This window comes from Oxyura jamaicensis, chromosome 12 (assembly GCF_011077185.1).
Source record: "Oxyura jamaicensis isolate SHBP4307 breed ruddy duck chromosome 12, BPBGC_Ojam_1.0, whole genome shotgun sequence".
NCBI lineage: Eukaryota > Metazoa > Chordata > Aves > Anseriformes > Anatidae > Oxyura > Oxyura jamaicensis.
This window is the reverse complement of record NC_048904.1, coordinates 19,630,096-19,653,186: the sequence shown is the minus strand read 5'-3', so window position 1 is coordinate 19,653,186 and position 23,091 is coordinate 19,630,096. Positions and strand designations below refer to the sequence as shown.

At 42.5% G+C, this 23,091-nt stretch overlaps 1 protein-coding gene across 7 annotated transcripts in view; it reads right to left on the bottom strand.

The window, feature by feature from the left end:
• CNTN4 (contactin 4) overlaps positions 1–23,091 on the bottom strand; it is a 294,079-nt gene that overhangs the window by 99,309 nt on the left and 171,679 nt on the right. For all 7 annotated transcript variants that reach the window (XM_035337706.1, XM_035337710.1, XM_035337704.1 and 4 more), the window contains 2 exons: positions 15,704–15,830; positions 14,439–14,614 (listed from right to left, as the gene is read on the bottom strand). In XM_035337706.1, the coding sequence (XP_035193597.1) occupies positions 14,439–14,614; positions 15,704–15,830 (303 nt within the window). The remainder of the gene's footprint in view (positions 1–14,438; positions 14,615–15,703; positions 15,831–23,091) is intronic.

Here is a 23,091-nt window from a genome sequence, read left to right as displayed (position 1 = left end):
TGATGAGTATTTGTCTAAAAAAAAAAAAAAAAGGCCTAATTAGCTGACATTTGTACATAAACTTGATGTGTAACAAAAGGACATTACATGAGTGTGTGATATGCTATCAGCATCTACGTGCTAACACCCATCCTTTAATGTGAACCTGAATATTTTTTGTTGCATTACTAGATCATAGAATAGAATCACAGAATGTCTCAGGTTGGAAGGGAGCTACCAGGATCATTGAGTCCAACTGCTGGCTCCACACAGGACCACCCAAAAATCAGACCACGTGTCTGAGAGTGTTGTGCAAACACTCCTTGAACTCCAGCAGGCTCGGTGCTGTGACCACTGCCCTGGGGATCCTGTCCCAGTGCCAGACTGATGTCAATCTAATTCAGATTCTTATTCCTCAAAATCATTCAAGAGCCAAGAACATGCCAGCAGCAGCTGTCCCCATACCTTAATCCCATCACCTTTTCATTTTGTGCAGGGTATTGAATTGAATGACCTCCTTCCAAAACTTCAGATGTGGTTTAATAAAAGTTTAAACAATTTGAAATGATCCACAGCCCCTTAAGACTTTGTAGTTTGTCTCAGAAAATGGCATATGGACATTTTAATCAAAAACATATGGATTGCAGAGTAACAATTATCCAACTTAGTCTAGAGTAATGAAAAATTTCCCCACATTTCAAGTACAAAAGCCAGTCTTTATAGCAAGGGAGATTCAATTATAAGCAAAACAGGAGTTGTAGTCTTTTATCCTTTATTAGGACTTACTTGTGTTTGTACTTTATTTATGAAATTCAGGTAAAATGAAATTTGATAAGTCTTTTTTCTAAGCGATTACTCGATAAGTCTCGGAAATCAAAGTTTGCTCTTTCAAAGAAAGATTTCACAGATGACATCAAAGCACCAACAAGTTAGCAGGAGCAGATTAGCTCCTTGTTCTCTAAGTTCCCCAACATCAAGGTTAGCAGTGCAATATTGGACCTGTGTTTTTCATATTTATATCCATTTTCATTTATAGCTCTGCTGATTGTTCTATTTTAAGGTATTTACCCAAGCAGAGTGTTTACAGCTTTGTACACAAGGTCCATTTGGTTCCCGTTATTGGCTACAACACGGAAATAATTCAGCTGCTGAACTCAGCGCACCCTGGAAACAAGAGTGAAACAATGAGGCTTCCCTTAGGAGCTGCAAGTCTCAGGTCATTGGTGATTTGACAGAGAGATCCCTATTTTTTATGAAAGCTAAGCTCTGTTTTGCCTTACTTTGTTTGCCAGAGGAGTGTTTCCATGGTTTTTCCTTCTTAGGCTTTTTTTTTTTTTTTTTTTTTTTTTTTTTTTTTAACGTGTAGCATATTTTTAGAATCCAAAGTACTTTTGTAATTATGCCAGTTCCAAAATTAAGAGAGAACTCTATGCAAAAAGGCTATTATAGATCTAACACTCTTAAACAAAAACAAAAATAGTATAGAAAATTACACGAGCAGAAAGTGATTCAAATTGATTGTGACAGGTGTCTGCATGTCTTTTAGAAAGCCAATTTCTGTGACTATATCAGGTAGAAAGAAGCACTGCTGTACATCTCCTTGAATGGCATACTGTCAAAAACTCATACACCATTAGTGAACCCTTTGTCATTACATTTAAGATTTTTTCCTAATGATTAGAAAGCACTGTCAATGCTATTTTTATCTATTATTCTCACTCTTGTTTAACTGATATGAAACCATTTCTCCTTTTACTATGTTCTAGCCAAAACATACATACATCAATCACTTCTTTATACATCACTGAATTTTAATTTCCAAAGGAAAACATGACTAATATTCAGGCTTAGAGAAAAGAAAAAAAAAAAAGAAAAAGAAAGAAAAAGTGGCTTCTGTGGTGCTGTATTTGACTTAAAGTCTATCTCTAGAGATCTCTGTAAGCAAATTTGGTAACACATCAGTGATACTGCTGTAGTGAGCTGATGTTAATAGCAAGCAGCTACTCAAGCATAATACCTTTATCTGTGTGTTTATCTATATCTTCACACAGATTATTGTTTTTATAGAGTGAGCTATTCAGTGAACCTTAATAGAGCATGCATATGATTGAAGGAAAAACAAAGATTGTAACATGGGACCCCAAAAATACCAGCACAAGATAATTGAAAGGCTTTGATGGTGCAGACACAGGATGCAAACCGGTCTAGAAGCTATCTGTAGAAACCCACAGCTACCCTTCATTAATGGAATGTAACCTTGGGACTAAGCAAAAGTGGGTTTGAGTATAACAAAACAACAAGAATCCAACCTATATAAAATGTATACAGTAAAACTTTGACATAACAGAGAGAGTGATCAGTGAATAAAGAGCAAGTAGTAGTAGCTAGACCGCATGAATCCTTTCCCATATAAAATGCATGGGGTGTGCGGTTTCGTATTCTACCCCTGAGGTTTGGTTGTAATGTGGATACAAGAAACTTGCAAGGTTAAAAATGAATTTGATAAGTTAAGAACTGGTGCACTAGAAAACTAAAAAACTTGTTCACTGATAACTTGGGGTTTTAATTAGTGGAGAAAAAAAACAAACAACAAAAACCACACACTTACTATATACATTAAACTTCATATCAACTTTGAACAACCATGCACTGAGCTCCCAAACTATAGGAAGTATGGAAATACTGTAATGACAGAGGTAAGGTGTAGTTACTTCTTCATTTATTGGAAAGAAACTCAAAATCCACTTACGTAGACCCATACAGACAAGACACCTAAAGTCAATTTTCAACCGTGACTTAAAGAGATTTACGGAGCATAATGTGGTTTTCCTTCTCATACGCCTTATATAATTTTAATATGATCCCAGCAATCTAAAATTTAGATTGATGTTTAAGGTCATATTCAGTCCCTGAATCAAAGTCAATTGGAATTCTTTGATTAAGGGCCATATGATGTGATGGCAAGGGGATTCGGAACAGGCTGGCAATGACACCTTCTTCAACAAAACAGTGACCAGAGGGATTGGCTCAGTCCTCCTCGTTCTGACTGAATAAAGAACCTTCTACCAAAAGATAAGCCGGTATGCCCTCTTCCCAATTGTTTTCATCAAATTTGCCTAACTCTAATACACATACAACAAAGCACACTTTAATATCCTGGATAAAATACACAACCAGATGGAAAAAAAAAGTCATTTGCATTGCCATCCATGGAATAATATGACTTCATTGGATGCAGGCTATAAACTATGCTAATTTGGCCCATAATATAGTCTTGAAGATGAGATTCTAGTGCATCTCAATCAATTACAGATTTTAGAGGACATTGGTTTGAAGAAATCATAGCCTGTCTATATGAAGGCAGGCTGAAAGCACTTTAACTGATGACTAGCACCCACAAAAGCATTAAAGCTTTTTGCTCTTGAAACACTTGACAAGATTTGCCTCTTGATATTTATGGCTCTAATATCTCTAAACACTGTCTCTATAAAACCTGTGCCTGACTTTTTAAAAGCAGGGTTTTATGTCATCCCTTTCACAAATACACAAAGATTAAGTTCTTCTGCCCATGTCCTTGCTGTTGTGTCAGGACTACACAGCTGGCTGTGCAGTTCGGAATAAAAACCCCTTTGATACAGAGCTTAATAGAATTTTAGTTTAAGAGCTGGTGTTTGAATGAATAATTTTTAGAGTCACTGATTTGAGAAATGGTTTACAAGTCTGTGGATGAAAGCTTTCTAATCTGACCTTTAGAACAGAATTTTCACCGGGATTTCTACTTTACTGGAAAAAAAAAAAAAAAAAGCTGCAGATGTAAACATCTTGTCCTTCTCCCAGCCTGCCTCCCCTCTGGAAAATAATTCAGGTTGGACTTTATTACTGTAGGCATTAAAGACTGTTCTGCCTGTGCATTTTTACCAAAAAACCATGTCCAGTTTGGACTTCCAGACCTTTACATTCCCTGTTTAGGGGATAGAAATGGGTATCATTTTCACAAGATGCAAAAATTCTCAGATAAGCCTTTGCCGTAGGGACTTGAGATGTGTACCTGGAGGACTCCCAAGCCTGAACTCAAACCACACGTGTACAGGAGGCACACTGCCTCCTGCTAGGGAGAACAGCTCTGCGAATGGCCACACTGGTGGTTAGAGAAGAAAATACCTGGTCTGTTTGGATGTGCACGGTCATCAGCCTCTTCCACAGCTCCCAGGGCTACGCACCAGACCAGGCTTGAGCTTTTCCCACCCGTTCCTGGTCGGGAGACCTGCCAGCAGTGGGGCTGCCTGCAGGAGAGGGCACAAAACAGGGACACCCAGCCCCTGCCCTGCAGCAGCCTGCCTACGTGCTCTGAAAAGAGATGCTGTGGAGACTTTTATTTAAGAACATGGACCAGCCCCACTGAAGCCAAACGTCTGTTTAAGTCTGCGGGAGACAAGTAAAATATGAAGAGCTAGCAAGAAAAACAGAATGAAATACGTGCAAGCCAAGATCTTGTTTTCCTCCCCAGCCCTCCCCACCCTGCCTGTCACTCAGATCTCTGACCTATGCATCATCTTGGACTCTGACATCTCTATCTGGGTTCTCATATTGAGACTATGTTTAAATCTTGCCAAGTCTTTCTGCCCACCATCTATCACAGACTGATTTGTCTATCCGCATGGCTACAATTTCTCCTCGGGCTTTTACCTTGCATCTCAACGACTGCGAGAGCTCTTCCTGCAGCTTTACAAGTGCCGCTGGCCAAAACACAGCTGCACAAGTCAGGGATGCCTGCGCAGCACTTGGACCGTTTCCTTCTCCATCACATCACGCCTGAGCTGCTTGTCCTCCCTGGGACGGCTCCTCGTGGCACGCTGCGGCCTCAGCACCTTGCTGGGATTTCATCCTTTCTCCTGAACAGGCAACAGTACAGCCCCAGTGCTGTTTAACCTTCCTTTATGCCACTCATCTTACTGAACACGGGCTCTCATAAATATCTGCAAGCTGTCCAAGCTGTCCACTGTTCTCTTCCCAAATCAAATTACTCTTTGCTATGATGTTACAAAAAAAAACACCCACCACCACCACCACAACAACAAACACTCCTTGACTTTACTTTCCTTTTAATAAAAACTGCCTGTTTACTATCTTTCTACAGGAAGTATTTCAAACATTCATTTTGAAGAAACCCTTCTGCTCGAGTCAAAATGCTGAGGACTTAGAAAATTTTATTACTTTAATCTGGAAAACCTGGGCAGATATTTTCCCTTGGGTTAACTCGAACAGAATTAGTTTACTCCTAGATTTATTTATTTATTTTTTTAGCAAAACAATGCAATATTTGCACATGCTCTTCCAGCACAGATTCTGCAATAGCCAGGCATCAGGACTGCCATAAGTGGCAGGCAGCAGGAGATACTGCCCAGCGCCCTCGAGCTGGGTAACTGAGCGCTAACACAGCAGACACCTCGTGTGCTCCCTGCTGGACCGTGCTGTGCTGCACCTTCTTACTTTGTGCAGCTAAATGAATGCAATTACAGACCCCTAAATAATGCAAAATAATATGACACAAGCTTGCTGATCATGAAGTTTCCCTTTACTTGATAGAAACACAAACTAAAAACCACCGTGCAGAGATCCTGGTCTTCAGAGGTTACGCGGTTGCTCAGGTTGCCTGTGAGAAGATGCATTATTATGCCAGGCAGCACTACTTAGAGAAGAGAGATCTTTTTCATTCTGTTCATCGCTCACTTCTAATGAATGATGAGATGGCAGTCACGTTTGCTGCAGACAGGAAAACTAACAGGAGAATTTTTGACAAACATATTTAAAGCTCCACTGTTCTTTGAATGCCAACACTGACTCCTGATTTTGTTTTGTACAAGGAAAATGGGAAGGAAAAAAACAACACAATGAAAAGCAGCCACTAGGCTAAAACTACTCGACATTGGCCTTGTGTCTCATCAGCAGAAGAGGCTTTCTTGCAACGATGGGGTCCACCTTTGGGTACAGGCTGTGCTTGATTTAGGGCTCCTGGAACTGCTAGTTTCCATACACATAAAAAGAATATTATTTTGCATTGATATTGAATTAGTAGAGATCAAGCTAAGGATTGTAAGTATTTCTTCAAAATATGTAATATATATATATTTCATTTGACAGATGAAGAGTTTCAGATCCAAAAGTGAAGACAATACAAGAAGTCATTTTCATAATAAAGAAAATTACAAAGTTCTCTTGGTTCCTTTGCATATACATATACAGCTGCTTGCTTGGCATAAGCCTCATTATATTGCCCAGAAAACAAAGGCTCACTGACCCAACATACTTCTAAGGTTTGCAATGGAGAGACAGAAGGTGAGGACTATTCCTCATGGAAACTATGCCCAGATCTCACCCTTGTATGATGGAAGACTGGCTCCTGTGGCTGCACGTGCGAAATCAGGATCAGTGCAGGCAGAGAGTCCAGCTCTGCTCTGGCTTTTTAAGACTACATTACAGACAAGGTCTCTATGGGATTCTTAATCAAAATTTTGAGATATTAATATTTGAAGGAAATATCCTTATCAACTCTCATAAATATCTGCAAGTCACGAGTGGAAGACTGTTTAAAATGTACAACTTTTCAGTTGGCTATATACCACTTCTCTTTTCAAGAAAGTATGGTTCAATCTCACTGGATAACCAAGATCCCTGCAGGGTCACTGCACTCTTAAGGACACTGCTTTATATAGGCATTCATCTATTGTCAAAAGAGTAATTTAAATTTACAATTTAATTTCCTCTGTAATTTATGCATCCTTCTAGCTGCCATCAGAACAAACCAACTGGGTATCAATGATTTGCAGAGGTAAGGCTGTACTCATTGAAGATGAGTAGTAGGGGTTATTAGCCTTTTAAAAACAAGCCAGATTTCAGATGACCTCCACTGTTTCTGTAAGAATCCAATGGTAAAGAACCAAAGGGGCCACGACCACCTTGCTGGTAACACAGGTAACTCATAAGGGTTTCAGGAGGGAGAGTGAGACCAGGGGATTTTGCTGATAAATGGAGCTGTATCAGGTCCTGCACAGAGCCGAGGGGAGAGAAGGAAAAGAAAGACCAAGTCCTGATCTCCCCTTAAGCTTACCGTGGGAGCTCTGCGTTTGTCTTGATGACCTACGTATCAAGGCCAGAATGGTGGTATTAAGTTAAAAGGTGAAAAATCAGTGGGACTGATTAAGCCTCAGGTCAACAGATCTTCAAATGCAGAAATACCTATTTGATTAAAAAGTGAAATTGTCCTGAATATCTGTACTAGGAACCTGAATACTCACTGTTCTATTCAGAACATCAGAGAAAATTAGAAATCTCTCTTATTTCCTTCCAGGCCCAGCCTGAGTTTTTCACAGCACCCCGACATGATTTAGCAAAGATAATCTTCTCAAGATTAGAGAATTCAGGTAACAGCAGAGCTTTCTGCAGGGCAACCTTCACATCACTGGACCATGCCAACCTGTGATCAAAGCCAGGTCCACATTCAGTTTAAACAAATGACTACATCTGCATTTGCTCCTTAGAGATCCAGCCCCCAGGTATCTGGAGATATATATACTTAGAATGTATGATTATTTTACATATTAAAGGTAAAATTAATAAACATTGAGAGGGACGGAAGAGACCTATTGCTTGTGCTTTGTGCCCTGAATTTCTAAACCAGAGGAGAACCCCAGGCTGTGAGCGGGCTGGGACTGAAGGTGCTGGGGGCGAGGTGTCCCCGTGGGACAGGGCTCCTGCCCTGTGCCCCGCTCGCTGCCTGCAGCAGCGCTGTGCGCGGTGCGGACGGGATCGCTCTCCCTGAAGAGCAGCACAGCCTGGCGAGATAGCCAGCTTTGAGAGGAGGTGTGTGTGCTGATTATTTACAAATGTCCTGCCGCTGTTTTAAGTAATCATGTATTCATCATATTTATAACCCCAGGGTGGAAACATAGCAGAGAGAAATCCTCTGTTCTATGGCAAGGGCCCTTCTATCACAGATTAAAGTAAAGTAGGTTACATATCTAGCCTCACTTACGTCCCTGTTGGTCCTATTCATCAAAAAAAAAAGAAAAAAAGAAAAAAATACAAAAAGAAAAGCTTATCTGTGGCTTAACCTAGTTTTCTGTCCCATCGGAGACTGTGTGGCAAAGGTGCAGAGGTGGTGAGCTGAGTCTCTGACGGCAGTGGCTGCACTTTGCACAGCTGAGTTCAGGTTTTAGCAAAGAAGAAACATTTGTGCAGGTACAATAATTCAAAATTTACTTGTTTCCTTGTTAAAGAGCACTGTGTCACACCAAACCCAGTCGTAGGAGCCCACGCAGTACTGGTACCCAAGTTCGGATAAGATCTTTATTGATATAAATGCTATTTTTCCTTGAAAAAACACCAGAGGAGGAACCAGGGATTACTCACCTGCACAGAAGAAGAGACACTCTTGAGCAAGATTTCTCATACCGAGCCCCTAAGCGCTAATTGCCTAGACAGTTTTAACATTTCACCTTTGCAGAAACGGGGACACCAGAAATAGCTTGTGCCCGTGCTCTTAGGAGCTGTGGCCTTCCAGCTTCATTTGGGTAAGGGTGCCCACTAGAAGGTGGGGGTGGTCATCACATCACAGGCACGCTGGTGGGACTGGGGCAGCCCCGAGAGATGGGAGTCTGTGGCATAGAAGTGCACCCACAAGCTCTGAAACAGTGCTTTAGTGGTGGGGTTTCAGGAGCTACAAAACTACTGCTCCTTTTGGAAGGGTGAAAAGCTTAAGGAAAATTCTCTTACCAATCTGTACAAAACCAGATTTATTTATTGGACCCAGAACTTAAAAAAAAGTATTGAGAGAAACTTAAAAAAAAGTGAACAGGAGGCAGCACCCACACCAAAAAAACAACCTGTGGGAGGAGGCATGGACCTGAAGCCAAGGCTCCGAACAAGCACAGGAATACTTGAGCAAGGGGTGCACACTCACTGCCCCAGCTGTGGTCTGACACTGGAGAAAACAACCCGCACCCCATTCTTCTTCATTTCCAGGAGGTTTAAAGCACATCGTGCTTTCTCTTCACTCAGGCATTAATAACGACTGTGGAAATGATTTAATTTGGGTGCCAAATGCCTCATTCAGCTGAGCAGAAGTGCATCAATTCATTGATCAATCAATGCAATTGTTGCTGCGTTTGTTTGTTTAGCCAGGAAAACGCAGATACTTTGGCGGTTTTCTGAAAATGTTTTCCTTATTAATTGTTCTTGAAAGAATTACTTCATTGATCATTTAATCTTCAAAAAGAAAATGAATGCACTTCAGGGCAATAAGAGGGTACAACAGTAAAGAATTTGAGCAGCAATTATAATTTGTTTCTTAGCAACTAATAGCAAAAATTATGGGATTTGCTCGGGTGCAAGATATAACAGGAATTATTCCAGCAGTGGGAATATGGAAAAAAATCCTTTTCAGTGTAATGTTGGGAGTAATTTTCTTTTTCTACCATCATAACGAAATTATTTTGGGACGGTAGGTCAAAGCCCCAAAGTATTCTCATTACAACTGCATTATTATTGTATTTTCTGCTACCACTTGCACTGCTCAGTGCTGAGTCCTATCTGCTAATTCACGCATAACAATTATTTCCGCAGAAACACTTCTACAAAACAAATCCCTTCAATAAAGTGTGCAGAGAAACAGTTTGCAGAAACAATAGTTTGATTCCCTGCAGTTAAAGATGTTTTCAGGGCAACAAAGGAAGTTAAAGCCTCTATAAACGATTTGAACAATTCGAGAGAAAAATGAATGAAGGCAGCGCTGGGGCTGCTGCCCCAGCCTACTCGGGGATGGCCACCTCCGAGCCCATCCCTCCAGGCACAGGGTAATTTTCAAACGCAGTGGAACAGCTCGAGCTAAATTCCACACACAAACTCAGCCTTCTTGCCTGACCCGGAGGAGATGGCTGCTCCCTTTCCATTTTGTCTGCTCTCCCTGCAGCCCAGGGAAAGCCCTGCACCTGTGTGTTGCTGCTGGTCTCAGCCCCGCACCCCCAGGGCAGGACTCCGCCAGCTGCTCCCCAGTCCTGGGGTCTCGTTTCTGCTCCCCGTTTCTGCTCCCCCCAGCAACGTAATATTATTTTACCAGCTGCAGAAAATAGCTGCTGCATTAGGGTGAACCCGTTAAGTTACAGGATCAAAGGAAACTCCACGTCAGTAACTTCCTTGGAATGAAACCTCAGGTTCTGGTTAACATTTAGAATACAAAGTCCTATCAACCAAGTTTCAGCAAAATGTTTGTCCCAACTATGAAAAAAGAAAATTCAGAAAATTTGCTTGCAAGCTCCATTTCCAGCTCAGCTGAGCAGCAGTTCATGTTTTCCTTCCCTAAGTGGAACAGGGATACCAGGCAAGTCTCAAGCCGCACGGAACTGGCAATTTTCCACGGGCATTGACACATGATGGTAGGTCAGGGACTTCGGCAAAGAGATTTCTGGTGGGAAGACACAGTGACTTGGTGTCCCAAAAGCACACTTCTTCGGACAGCTCTCACACTCAGAGGCCAACAGAAGCAGGGAGTAATGGACTCGAAAGGTCATTACCTGCACAGAGCATGGAGTACACGTCCTCCAGACATCAGTAGTAGCTGCTCAGCAGGTAAGATGGGCAACCGTGGAGTCCACCAAAATAAATGAAATTTTACTGAGAGTTACTTTGTCCAGTCTTCCAAACACATACATCTGAGAATGGTCTGCAAATACTGCACAGAACAAGCTCAGAGCTGCTCCAAGGAAGGCGTCGATGCTGCCTCACATCGCAATGGCCAAATCTTGCAGCCTTTCCCAGTACTCTATCTGTGAGTTCGTGTCTATGTAGATGTGGGCATAAATGCAACTTGCAGCACCTGTGTGCACTAATATTCAATTCTGTGAATTATTTCATAGTCAGGAGAAATAATTTGTCTGGGACGTTCACTGGGAGCACATCGTGCCCACCACACACTGCTCTGCACGGGGCTGCACCAGGCTCCTGCCCACGGCTAAGAGCTGCTCAGCACCTTCAAGCTGTGCCAGAGAAAACAAGGAACAACTTGCCCATTCATCACTTTCTGAGAGGTACAGTCCAACTCTGGTGCCACTAAAAATCAATACGAGTTTTATGTTCAACTTAAACGGAAGCAGGATCTGGGCCATAGTAAACAGCTTTAATCATGTGTCTGAACGAGCGGGTACATCTCTGAAATGCAGCCTGAGAGCTGCACTTCTTCCCAGGCATAACTTCCTATTGATTTCAGTGTTATTTCCAAACAGAAACCACTGTACAGTGAATAAAATTGTCAAGCTAAGTTCCATACCCTAAAATAAAAAGCACATAATTTAATCTAGTTCAGCTGTGTTTTCGTATATCATTTTGGAAAAGCCATTATTAGAATCCATACTCGGAGCATAAAGCTTTTTTTTTTTTTTTTTTTTTTTTGGTGAGAGGCTGTACTGGTATAAGCACAGCATTCAGGGTATCATTAATCCGTATTCTGTTACCGTGGCACAGCAGATTCCTCCCTTTCTGAAAATCTGTTCTATTTCAGATGCAACTAACATTGGAGGAAAAAAAAAAAAGGACAAATTTGAAATGTAAATGATATATCACAAAGCAAGTACTGGAGGAAAATATTAGCACTTTTATCGTAATGAGTTTGTAACCTAAATACATATTTCAGGGATTAAATTGCTGACCCTCTCTGACCTGCACAGGAGGTTGAATAGCTGGATCACAGTTTAATCTTCTGTGAAGACGCCAGAGAAAAATAATATAGCCCTCGAAGAACGAACTAACATATATTAATGATGCCCCAGAACTGAGAATTTAACCCCCTGAGAGAAAAAAAAAGAGAAAGTCCAAACCCCCAGACACCAGTCTCAGAAGAACCTGCAGCAACTTTCCTCAGGAACAAAACCGAGAAAACAAAAATCACACAACACACGGGTCAGGCTGGAAAATAACAGCTCACTCGGATGAATGGGGAAGCTACAGACTGGTAAAAGACAGTCATGAGTCTCTAACGAAATGGCTTTCCAGAGCTAAACCGTAACGTGCAACAGAATGGGGATTACAAGATCCCGGCTGCACAGCTGGAGCCAAAGGTGGGGCAGAGCCTGCGTGTGCAGCCACAGGCTTCCAGCAGATCCAGGTACTGCACAAGGGGGCAAATTCAGAGAAAATAACTTGTTAAAAGCAAAAATCCTGAGGGAGCATCTGAGGGCAAACAGGCTTAGCAGAGCTGTGCAGTGGCTAGAAAGGGGCTTCCCCACACACATTATTTTAGGTTGTTCCACCCAGAACCTACAAAAGGCAATGCAAAAATAGTAATATTTGCAATAAAAACACTCAGGGGCAACCAGCTATATCAAGCAGTGCTACTGCATCTAGATGTCTTGGATGTCAAGGCTGAAAAACAAGCATTACTAACACACGTGCCTAATTTTATTGGTTCTTAGAGGCAGAGCTTTTGGAATATGCTCTGCATATTTCATAATTCAGCTAATTCTGGCTGCAGTCCCTTTGATTACACACCTTAAAACGTCTAGGCTGTTTTGTCAAAGCATAAAGTCTAGTTTGATAAATGCTATTTTATTTTTAATTTAATCCAAATGTTTCTAATCTGATTATACAGTTTTAGTAATGTAAAATAAATTTCAGGAATTGAAAATTTATTGAGGTTGGCCATCATTGTTTTCACTAGAAAAGAACAAGCTTTGTTTTTGAACTCAATCTTAATTAAGAATCAGTCAAACCAGATTTGTTTTTGGTCAACTAGAAAACTTGAAAGATTATTGCCAGATGTACCATTCATCAAGACAGATAAATTAATCAGAACTTAATAAACGTTCTGTATCTGAAGCAATGTTAAAATGTTGAAGGTTGATTTTCTTTTTTCTTTTATCTCTCTGTGTTTGCAAGCTCCTAATTAACTAGTTCATTTAAACATGCAAGGAAATTAATGTGTTGCCACTGAGTCACACAACTCCAGGATCCTCTTTCCTGGTCCCACACCCTGGACTTTGAAACCCGTGACCAGTGTCTATAGAGCTGGAACCTGGTACCTTTTCCTTACATGATTGACTTTTTTTAAGAGTATGATCCCAGCCAAAGGGGTGTTGAAGTACTTAGCTCTAATGATGATGCTTCAAAAGCTTGCCCTGATAGTCAGCAGGAGGCCACAATGAGTAGAGGGAACATACCAAGAAAATGTGGTCTCTTGAGATGTAGACCAAGGCAGTATTTATGAAGCAATCACCTTGACATACTGAAATCTGGAGTTACCAGATTGGTATTGAGGAGGCTGTTCATTACCCATCCACAGTGAAAATGCATCTTCAGTCATGGACAAACACAAGCAGGTCAAAAGCAAACTGACAATATACTGTAAATTATGCGTGGAGACGGAGGACTTCACTTTATGCACAGTAATATTTCTTGTTACAAATCACCTTTCTGTATTGTGTGAAACTGGCATTTACTGGCATCTTTATCCTTTTTTTTTTTTTGGTGCCTTTTTTTCTTTCTTTTTATTTTCCTCTTTTTTTTTTTTTTTTTTTTTTTTTTTGATGGAGCGCACAAGCTCCTCTAACTAGTTCATCAAAAGCATCTTTGGGATTAAACTCAACACCCAGCTCCCTACCACTGATGTCTTTATGTCTGCAAGGGCATGCCTTGAACTCCGGTACTCTGAGCACGGATGTCCCATAGGTCCTGCTGTAACTACTGAGCTGCTGTGTTCGCCCCTCCCAGGACAACGGCACAGAGGCGTCACTCAGATGACAGATGAATAAGCCCTTGTGTTTGTTCTCTGCCTTTCCATTCATGACTAGGTGAGAAAAAAGATGGTTTGTAGTCCCGTGCTATCATTTGCCCAATCTTATGGACCCCAAAACAGCTTCTCCTGATTTCATATAATGCCGATTCATATTAAGAATTATGTCCTCTGTTATCCCTAGCTTTGGATGAGAAGCTGTAATGCTGAATTTAACCCCAAATAAATAGGAAACAGCCTCTGATTTCCTTTTTACGTACACAGGTACAAATATCACTTGTACCTCCAAGTATTTGCACCTAACTACTGAAACTTAAAGAGTTATGAAAAACGTCACAGTGAATTTGTTCTTTACAAAGAGCATGCTCCTTTAAAATGTTTGAAGTATTAATTCTCCATGGAATGAAAAATCAATGGTGAAACCCCATTTACCAGCTACTTTGCCAGGTGGCCCCTTTCTCAAGAAATAAAGACACTGTACCCTGCAAAATACAGCTAAGCAAGCATAAAACAAGACACCCATTCCTCACACACATTTACCCTCTCGGTCCAGGTGTTTTCTGTTCCATGAACAGCTCAGAGCATAACATGTAACAGATCAGAACAGGTCAGAAAGGCAGGCGTTGCTCTCATACTTCTAGGAAGCCGCGAGAACCGAGGCTGTGATGCAGTTGGTACTTACAGGCAAACTGCAGCTTTGCTTCTCTGCTAACGATCCTTCCAAACGGGTTTGTTGCTACACACTGGTACATTCCACTGTCTTGGGTTTTGTTGGGATTATTGATCAACAGGTTGCCTTCCACTGCACTGTAGCGGTAATCCATACCGATGTCAATATTGGTCCCATTTAATTTCCACCTATAGTACAAAATGCCAAAGTTAAATCCTGCTAATATTAATGGGTACTCTTGTGTATTTGAAAATACCACACGTAGGAAATAAAGATTTAAAACATCTTCGACTACTTAAGAAAAAAAAAGCATGAAAAATTTAAGTTTCTTACACAGTATTGAAATATTCTAGTATGTAACTGAAAAAGCAATATCCTTGACATATATTTCAGTCCCTGATATGATTAATGTTTCTGTAGTTGTTGCAAGTGCTGCTGCTCTTTGGAATTAATCATTTTGCAAGAGGAAGTCCCAGAAACAGAATCTTTAAACTGTTCAAGCCCACAGAGGCTTCTTTCCCTCTCCTGACTTAAGCTGGCTGTTTGTTTTTAAATTTAGGAAAATTCACTCACAGCAGATGTTTTCACTAACTGGGGCACTGAGAATTTCTAACACCACGTTGCCCCAATTACTGCAACTGTCATCCCCACTGCTCGCCGTGGAGCATGCGAGGGAGCCGCAGCCTCAGAGCAGCTCCCTCCACCCGAACCTATGCAGAAAAAAATGGAATATTTTTGCATGAGCAAATCAACAGTCTGCTGCATCGAGTAGTCAGCCATGGCAGAAGGCAGCAGGTGGGCTGAGGTCTTATGATTCCCACAGGTTTCAAAGCGCACTTTACTTTGGCTTAAAACAATAAGAAAGGTACCAAAGGATTGGGAGGAGAGAGGGAATCAACAAAAATGATTTACATCAGCCCAAGCGGATGTGTGGAACAAGAAGAGCATCACCACAGAAACAGAGCATCTTTTTCACAAGGACCTCAAAGCAGTTAATAAAGCTGAAAACCTTTAAGAGCTCTGTCCATGTCTGTGGACAAATGAGGAAGCCAACATGATTTATAATCCCTTCGTAACCTTTTAGAACCAAATTTTGCAATTGCGTTGCAGCACATGCTGAATTCTTGAATTCACATGCCTTTTTCTTTGGTATCAGCACTCAGAGAACCCCAGGGGCACTGCTGAGTTAGACTGGGTGATGTGCAGGAGAAAGGCTGCAGGGTGACACAGCCATGGTGCGGTGATTGTGCTAAGGAACAGTTAAGCATTCAACACACCCAACAGTTGGTCTGGGATTTCCTTTCACTTCACAGTTCAGCTTCACTTTCTTTTCCTCCGAATCCAACGGGAAGATCATGCTGCTGGGTTCCTGCAGGAAAACTGGCCCATGTAGTGTGTTGTCGTCTGCATTAATGAGAAGAAAAACATGGGAGAGACTTGCAGGAATCTCCATGCATCAGAAGCTAAAATAGCACCTTGGCAGAAAGAGACCGGCTACCACTCACCCTAAGAAGAAGCTGTAACTACGTTTGACGTTAGAGAAGCTAGATTTTTTTTTTTTTTTTTTCCCAAAAGCCATTAGACATTGCATGCACTCAACATTCATGAAAATGTTTGCACTGAATAGAGGACAGATCGGAATTCTACCTGAAGCTCAGTGAATGGGAACAGGCACAATCCTATGGCCATAACACAGCTCAATTAAAATTGGAATGTTTACGCTTCACTTTTAAATATTGAAAATTTTTCTCTGTAAATTAAAAAAAAGCCCAACACGTTATTAAATACAGCCACACAGCATGTTATCTGGATGTTGACCAGCAGGTACAGCTCCCCAGAAATTCCCTCAGCAGGGCTGGATCCAAGAGCTGAGGGCCCTTCGCAGTCGGCGGCTGTAGCTGCACAGCAGCACCTCAGAGGGGATGTGGCCTCGCTCAGCATCCTGGCTTTCGCCACCTCAAGCACACAGCTGCCACGTTACACAATGCTATTGATTTTATTCCTCTGGTCACCCATTAGAGCATTACCGTGACTGTAAGCACCAAGAAGATAAGCAGCAGCAGGGTTTGTACCTGGCAATAGCAATCACACCGGGCTGCAGCGCAGCAGCCAAGCACCAGGTGGGCACAGCTCCTGCTGCTGCCCCCCTCCAATCTAAACAGTAACTGGAAGCACAGAAAGGCTTTAAAATACTTTAATTTATTTTTCATCTCCTGCTGTATTTGGCATCTCTGCTTCTGAGAGCAAAACTAGCACAGAAGAGGCAGAATCCAACTGTTGGAAGAAACCCAAGTAGCTGGTACTTCTGATTCCTATGACACCAGAAAATTAAAAAAAAAAAAAAAAATCACCAAAACCCTTTTTCTTGTAAGACTTTCATGCCAAAAATGTTCTCTGACCTAAAAATGTATTGGTCAAGGACCTGAAATGCATATCTGCATTTGAACTCATTTCCTAGGAATTACATTAGACAGAGATGAATAAAGCCCAGTGGGCCACACTCCAAATGCTGCTTGTTTCTCCCGGGTATACATCAAAGACCACCAGAAAGCCTGGCTAACAGCATATTCCACAAGTACAAGTGATGGTTGACATCAATCCACCCATGGTGCAAGGTAGCTGGAGAACGCCTACCCGTGCCATGACCCAACCTAACGGAGAGGAGCGAGCTGAGCCCACGGCTACGGGCTGCTGTGGGGCCATGAGTCCGTCTGGATGGACATGCAGGGAATTTGTTGGTGTAGGAGGTCAGAGGAGAGAGAAGAAATAAAATATAACGATGATAGGATGTACAAAAAGAAAGAAATAAATGTGAATGAACAGAAGAAGATGCGTCTTCCTGACCGGAGGAGGGTGAGGAGGACTGGGAACAGCCCTTGCAGCCCTGCGATGCTCGGGGAGCCAGCTGGGTGTATCAGGAGACAGAACAACAGCTCTGCACTCCGGGGAGAAAATTCTGTCTTCTCCACAGAGTGATTTCAGAGACACTCTGCCAGGAAGATTATAACGGAGCAACCTTTCCCACGTCTCCTCCCTCAGGTACTGCCACAAAAGAGACTGCACGAAGAGTATAGTCATATCGGTTGTATTTATCTTTATTTTTAATTATATGTTAACAATATCTGACTGAGACTCATCTATTATTCAAAACACATTCCGCATAATCTCTGGCTTTAAATTATACCTGTGTGCAACTTACTGTTGCTGGCAGAAAAAGATAATAATAACCGTAAAGCATACAGGGCGAGATGATTAAATCCTGACTTGTTTCTGAGACCCAGGGCTGCTCGACTCCTTAACCACTTGCGCTGATTCATTTACTGAGAGAAGGAATATTGCAATCTGGCCCATAAAGATTATAGCTCTGAGTACTATATTAATGGATTTGAAAACAAAAGAATTAAAATACATTTTAATTTTCTAATGGTAAAATTCAGAAGCTGGCCTGGAGCTTGGTTCCTCACTTTAACTCCCATAAGCAAGGAGCTTCGACATGCGGGGGAGGCAGGAGCCAAACCACAGCAGGGAATTCACTTACTGAGCCGTGCTGGCTCGGGCTGTGTCACCTGTGTCCCCACCAAAGGACTCAAGTCACGCCACGCTGTCATTTAGTGTTATTTCAATTATCATGTGTCCACCTATATTGTGTCACATCACGCCAAAGGTCAGATTCTCGGTCAGGAAATCAGTCAAATTCCCTCACAGGAAAATACACCTTGAGTCAAAAAGTAGATGGCATTGGAAAACGCACAAACAAATGGAAAGGCCCAAACGCCCAACACTAAATGTGTCCTCGCGTGCCCAGGACATCGCTCAGCTGCAGGAGCAGGGCCTGGACTGCCCTGGAGCCACAGCAGGGGTGACACTGCTCTTCAGGGTACGGTGACACGGTGCCAAGGGGGCCTGGTGGGGAGTTACGCTTCTGCACAACACTGCAACCTGTCTGCATCATTAGTGTGTGATTCAGAAGTCACAGACACCAAAGGCAGAGAACTACAGAGTTAGAAATGCTCAGAAATAGCTGAAAAGCCTAATGAACTTAATCTGCTTAAGCTACAGTTTCACACAATAGAAGCGCATAAAAGGTACCAAACGAAGCCACTCTCCAAAAATGACATCATCTGCTGCTGATGCTGTTCAACACGCAGCTTTTACATGGAAAAAAAAAAAAAAAATGCTTGCCTTCCTCTAGCTAGCAAGAACAGAGCCTGGGCACAACCATGGGGCTGCTGCCAGGGCTGGCAGAGGGGCTCTGAACGCAGCTGCCAGCAGAACACAAGGGGAGGAAACAGCTTCCCAATACCATGCAGATAAAATGATTTGGAGTGCCTACTCTTTCTTCTTTCTCTTATTGCTGCCAGTGTATAACCCTTGTATAAGCAAGTCCAAACTATTTAATCTCGTCTGTAGTCCTCTTGCTCCAGCCGAATGCCTGATAGAGAACACTTCTGGCTCCACCCTGCCGCGGTGCGTGCGGCGACAGTGGAGCCATGGTGCCTTGTAGAAGGCAAGGATTTGGTTCAAAGAACACTGAACATTCATTAATAAATAGAACAAACTGCATCCAGATTCTTATAGGGAGAAAACTAAAAGTACCAGTACCATAAATATTTTTAACAGAGTTATGGTGCTGTTGGATTAAAAAAGGAATTTCATATACTTACTGCCAGCCCAGGAAAGTGCAGTACTATATTACAAAACAGTTTTTGTTTTGTAGGAATGAAGTTTTGTTATCCAGGTAACTTCTAAATGTGAATGTCACATTTTATTTTTTATAAAAGCGGTTACTCCGTTCCTATTGCAGTGATGCTCAGGGACTTGCAGCTATGAAACCACAATTTTCAGCGTATCACTGATGAGCACCAGGAGCTTGACCCACAAGCCCACTGATGCCAATCGAAGGCACTTCTCTGAGTTAAGGTGGCTTTCTATTTGCCCCCCCCCCCCCTTTTTTTTAATCAAATCATGTTCATTAAGCTCTCTTTGAGATATTGAACTGACCAACATGATGATGCAGTGCACACAGATACATACAAATATGACAGCCGCTCTTGCTCCCCTCAGTTATTATAGCTCACTTTGCTCTTCATGATTTTCAGCAGCTATTGCATAACCTGTGCAACTCCTTACAGGTTTGTCACTGTCCTGGGAAAATGCAGTAAGGAGCCTTCCTGGACAAGCTAACTGCTGAGCCGCTCTCCTAGTGACAGATTTTATTTTTCTGAGTTACGTTTCTTTTGCTCAAGCCCGAAATGAGCTAACCCAGAATGAACACGGAGCTGCCCCGAGCTTAAGGCAAGTTGCAAACAAGATTGGTTACCAAAAAGCATTTTTCCCATCTGTCAGATGAAACAAATGCACTACGACTCTGGTTCTGCCTCCTTCGAGAGAACTGTGTGTCTTTCAGGAAAATGCAGGGTATAGGAAATTTCAGTGATTTCATGATAAAAGCATCAGTTTTAAACACAGTCTGAAGTGTATGCCCATATGCTGTTGGACAGAATGTGATAGATAATTTAGCAGAACATTCTGCTATCCTAGCTTCTGCTGATATATATATATATATATATATATATATATTTCTGGTGAATCACAAAATCTATTGAAAAACACCAGTCTCATTTAAATACACTCCAAACAAAGCAGATATTTTCTGTAACCCTCCAGTAGCCCAGACCTGAGAGCCAGCACATTCAGCGTGACGCACAATGCTTGTTGTCTGCCCGCACTTTTGAGGAATTGAAACGTGAAGAACGTCAGCTGAGGTTAATTCAAACGAACAGGTGAAACCATTCTTATTCTCTCTGAACATTAGGCCCGGTGATGGATATTGTTAGCTAAATAGGACTGCTTTAATTTTCGTTGAAAGTTACGGTCAATTTGAGAGAAGGTTTAATTGAATATTCCACACTGTGGGGGAAGATAATAACTAAGGTGAGGAGAGAATTCTTGGAGTATTTCCAGGATAAATGATAAAAATCCTCTCCTTGTTTGCTGCTGAGGGAATTGGGTTCTGCTATGTATGCCGGTGCATTTTCATACGGAGCTACAAGTCGGTATTTCTTCGAGACAAAACTGCACCTTGGGAAGAGCAAACTCTTCAGGAGACCGGGAAGAGAACTAGATAGGAGAGCTCAAGGGCAGCGCTGATTAACGCAGCGCAGCACCGGCAAGGTCGGCCAGCTGCATTACAGCCTCCTGCGTGGGAAAAACCTAAATTGGCCAGATCACTCTTAATTTTTTGCCTTTCACTTCTATTAACATCAACCATACACACAAGTGGTGCTAACGGCTTTGAAATGATAAGAGAGAAGTGTTTACATCAGATACTCCTGATGAGAATCCTTAGGCTTCTTAACGAACAAGACCTGCTGGAGGCTCTTCCCATATAAAAGCAACAAAATATGTGTTTCCAAAAAGGAGATTTAAAATGTCCTGTGTGAAGCATTGTTTTAAGGGAAGGGTCTCTGCTCTGCCTGTCTGGGGACAGAACCAGCATGCCTCTGCCCTGGGGCTGCCGTTGTGTCTGCGTGCCTCTGCACCATGGTTGGCCCTCATGTTTAAGGATACAGAAAGAAAACAAAACCAACAAAATCAGATATTGTAATCGGGAGCAAAGCTGGAAGAAGATACGAGGCTCTTTTCTTCCTTCTCACCCGCACCACCCTACCTGTGCATAAACTGCCCTTTTTGAAATTCCTCTGTAATGCTCTGTTGTACCTGGGCTGTGGGGTTTTTGTCCTCACAAAAACCACAGACACAAGTCACCTGCAGGCTGTGAGAGTGGCCGAGCATGACGGCACCCACCTTTCTCCTACCCCTCACGGTGCCATCGGTCAGGCCACAGGGCCGGGCTCCCAGCACCCTGCGGGTCCCCAGCAGCGGCTGCGAGCTGGATGCCCCATCCTCTTTCCTGCCTTTCCTTCCCGACAGACCTCTGCTTCCCAGATCGCCGCTGTACCTACACAGTTAAAGTGGAAAGCCGTGTTTGACAGGTGACATGCGATAGGCAGGAATCTGATGGCTGAGTTCAAAAGCAGTGTCAGATGTTCCTCAGAGACGGTAACGAAGCTATAAAAATCTGGAGGATCCCTAAAGCTCAGACGACAGGAAGAAATAAATCTTCTCTCTCGTAAATGCAGGTGTGGAAGAGCTCCGGCATTTGAAATGGAGACAGCGCTGGCCTGAGGACTCCATTTATGAGTGACCCGAATATCTGAAGCACTCTGAATTAAAGGCAGGGTTAAACACATCCACCCTGACGCGGGCGTGCTCTGACCTTCGAGGAGAGCCCGGAGTCTGTCAATTATGGGAGGTCAGGAGCCGGCCCCAGCAGCTGCCTGTGCTGAGGCCTGCGGCAGCCGAGCACAGCCGGGGTCAGCCCCGGCTCCGGGAATTCATCTCCGAAGCCTCTCCGTCAGCCCGCCTGCACCACGGCAGCGCTGTAATTTCACCTACTGAAGTGCCAGATGATTAATTATGCCAAACGCCGTCAAGTTAGCGCTTTTCAGATAAAATGCTGTTACCTGATCCACGCGCCAACGCAAGCGCGTCTGCCTCGCGCCTGGTCTAGACACCGGGAGGAGGCGACTCCTGGTGCGGCGTAATGAACGACTTGTACTACGACAAAAACCTCGTTTAATGGAACGTAATTGGTGTTATCCTCGTAAGTCAACAGGATGATTATGATCACAGATGTTCCCTTCAGTATATGATAAAAGCATAGTTCTTCATTGCTGCAGAAAATCACAAATTTCTTTACCGAGCCTCCTTCTCCCTGAGTCATCACAGCTGACATCAGGAAAATAAACAGATAAACTCTCACTGCTCTGCTGAGGATGGTATCAGCCCAGGATGGAGCAATGAATAAGAACAACAACACTGGGGCTTCTCGGCCACAAGATCAGTTACAGAAGATAACACAGAATGTGCCACGTGCTGCACTGCTGAAATCACCAAATCACAGAAATCACCAAAGGGATATTTCTGCAAGATACTTTTAAATACATAATAATCGAATGTGTTCTGATCTGTCTTGTATGTTAAGTTCTAACCCTGGTGAAACTATTCAGCAGTTATGTATCTAACCACAGGAAAAAAAGATAGGAAATTAAAATACTTTGGTTAATGCTGACACAATACATTATGTTGCTACTATAGAGCAGTAATAAAAAATACACATTTTTCTATTTAAAGTAACAAATACACACATTCTCTTTTTAGGAGATGAATAATATAGAAGTTGCTGCAGGTTCCCAAAAGCTGCTTCATAACGTAACTGCTCGGAATATAGCCAAGCACACTCTGTCACTAGGAGTAAGTACACTAAACCTGTGCTATCTAAAAACCTACCGCACAGAGCTCATTCCTATAGACTTACCTGTGGGTTCCTGGCAGAATAAATGACCTTTGCTGTTCATGTGCAACACTCATGGACCTGAGCTGTGACCAGGGACACAGCTGCAGGACGGCACCACCACACTGCCAACTGAGCTCAAGCCAAAACCCCGGACTTGGCTCTTCAGCTGCTGGAAACATTTTCCACACTTTCTTTCTTTCTGTTCCCCTACATATACATATTAATTCAATGCAGGATGACAGATTACACTTAGGAGGTCAATCAATGACAAAGAAATCAGAGAAATTAGTCCTTAAGGGAGACAAT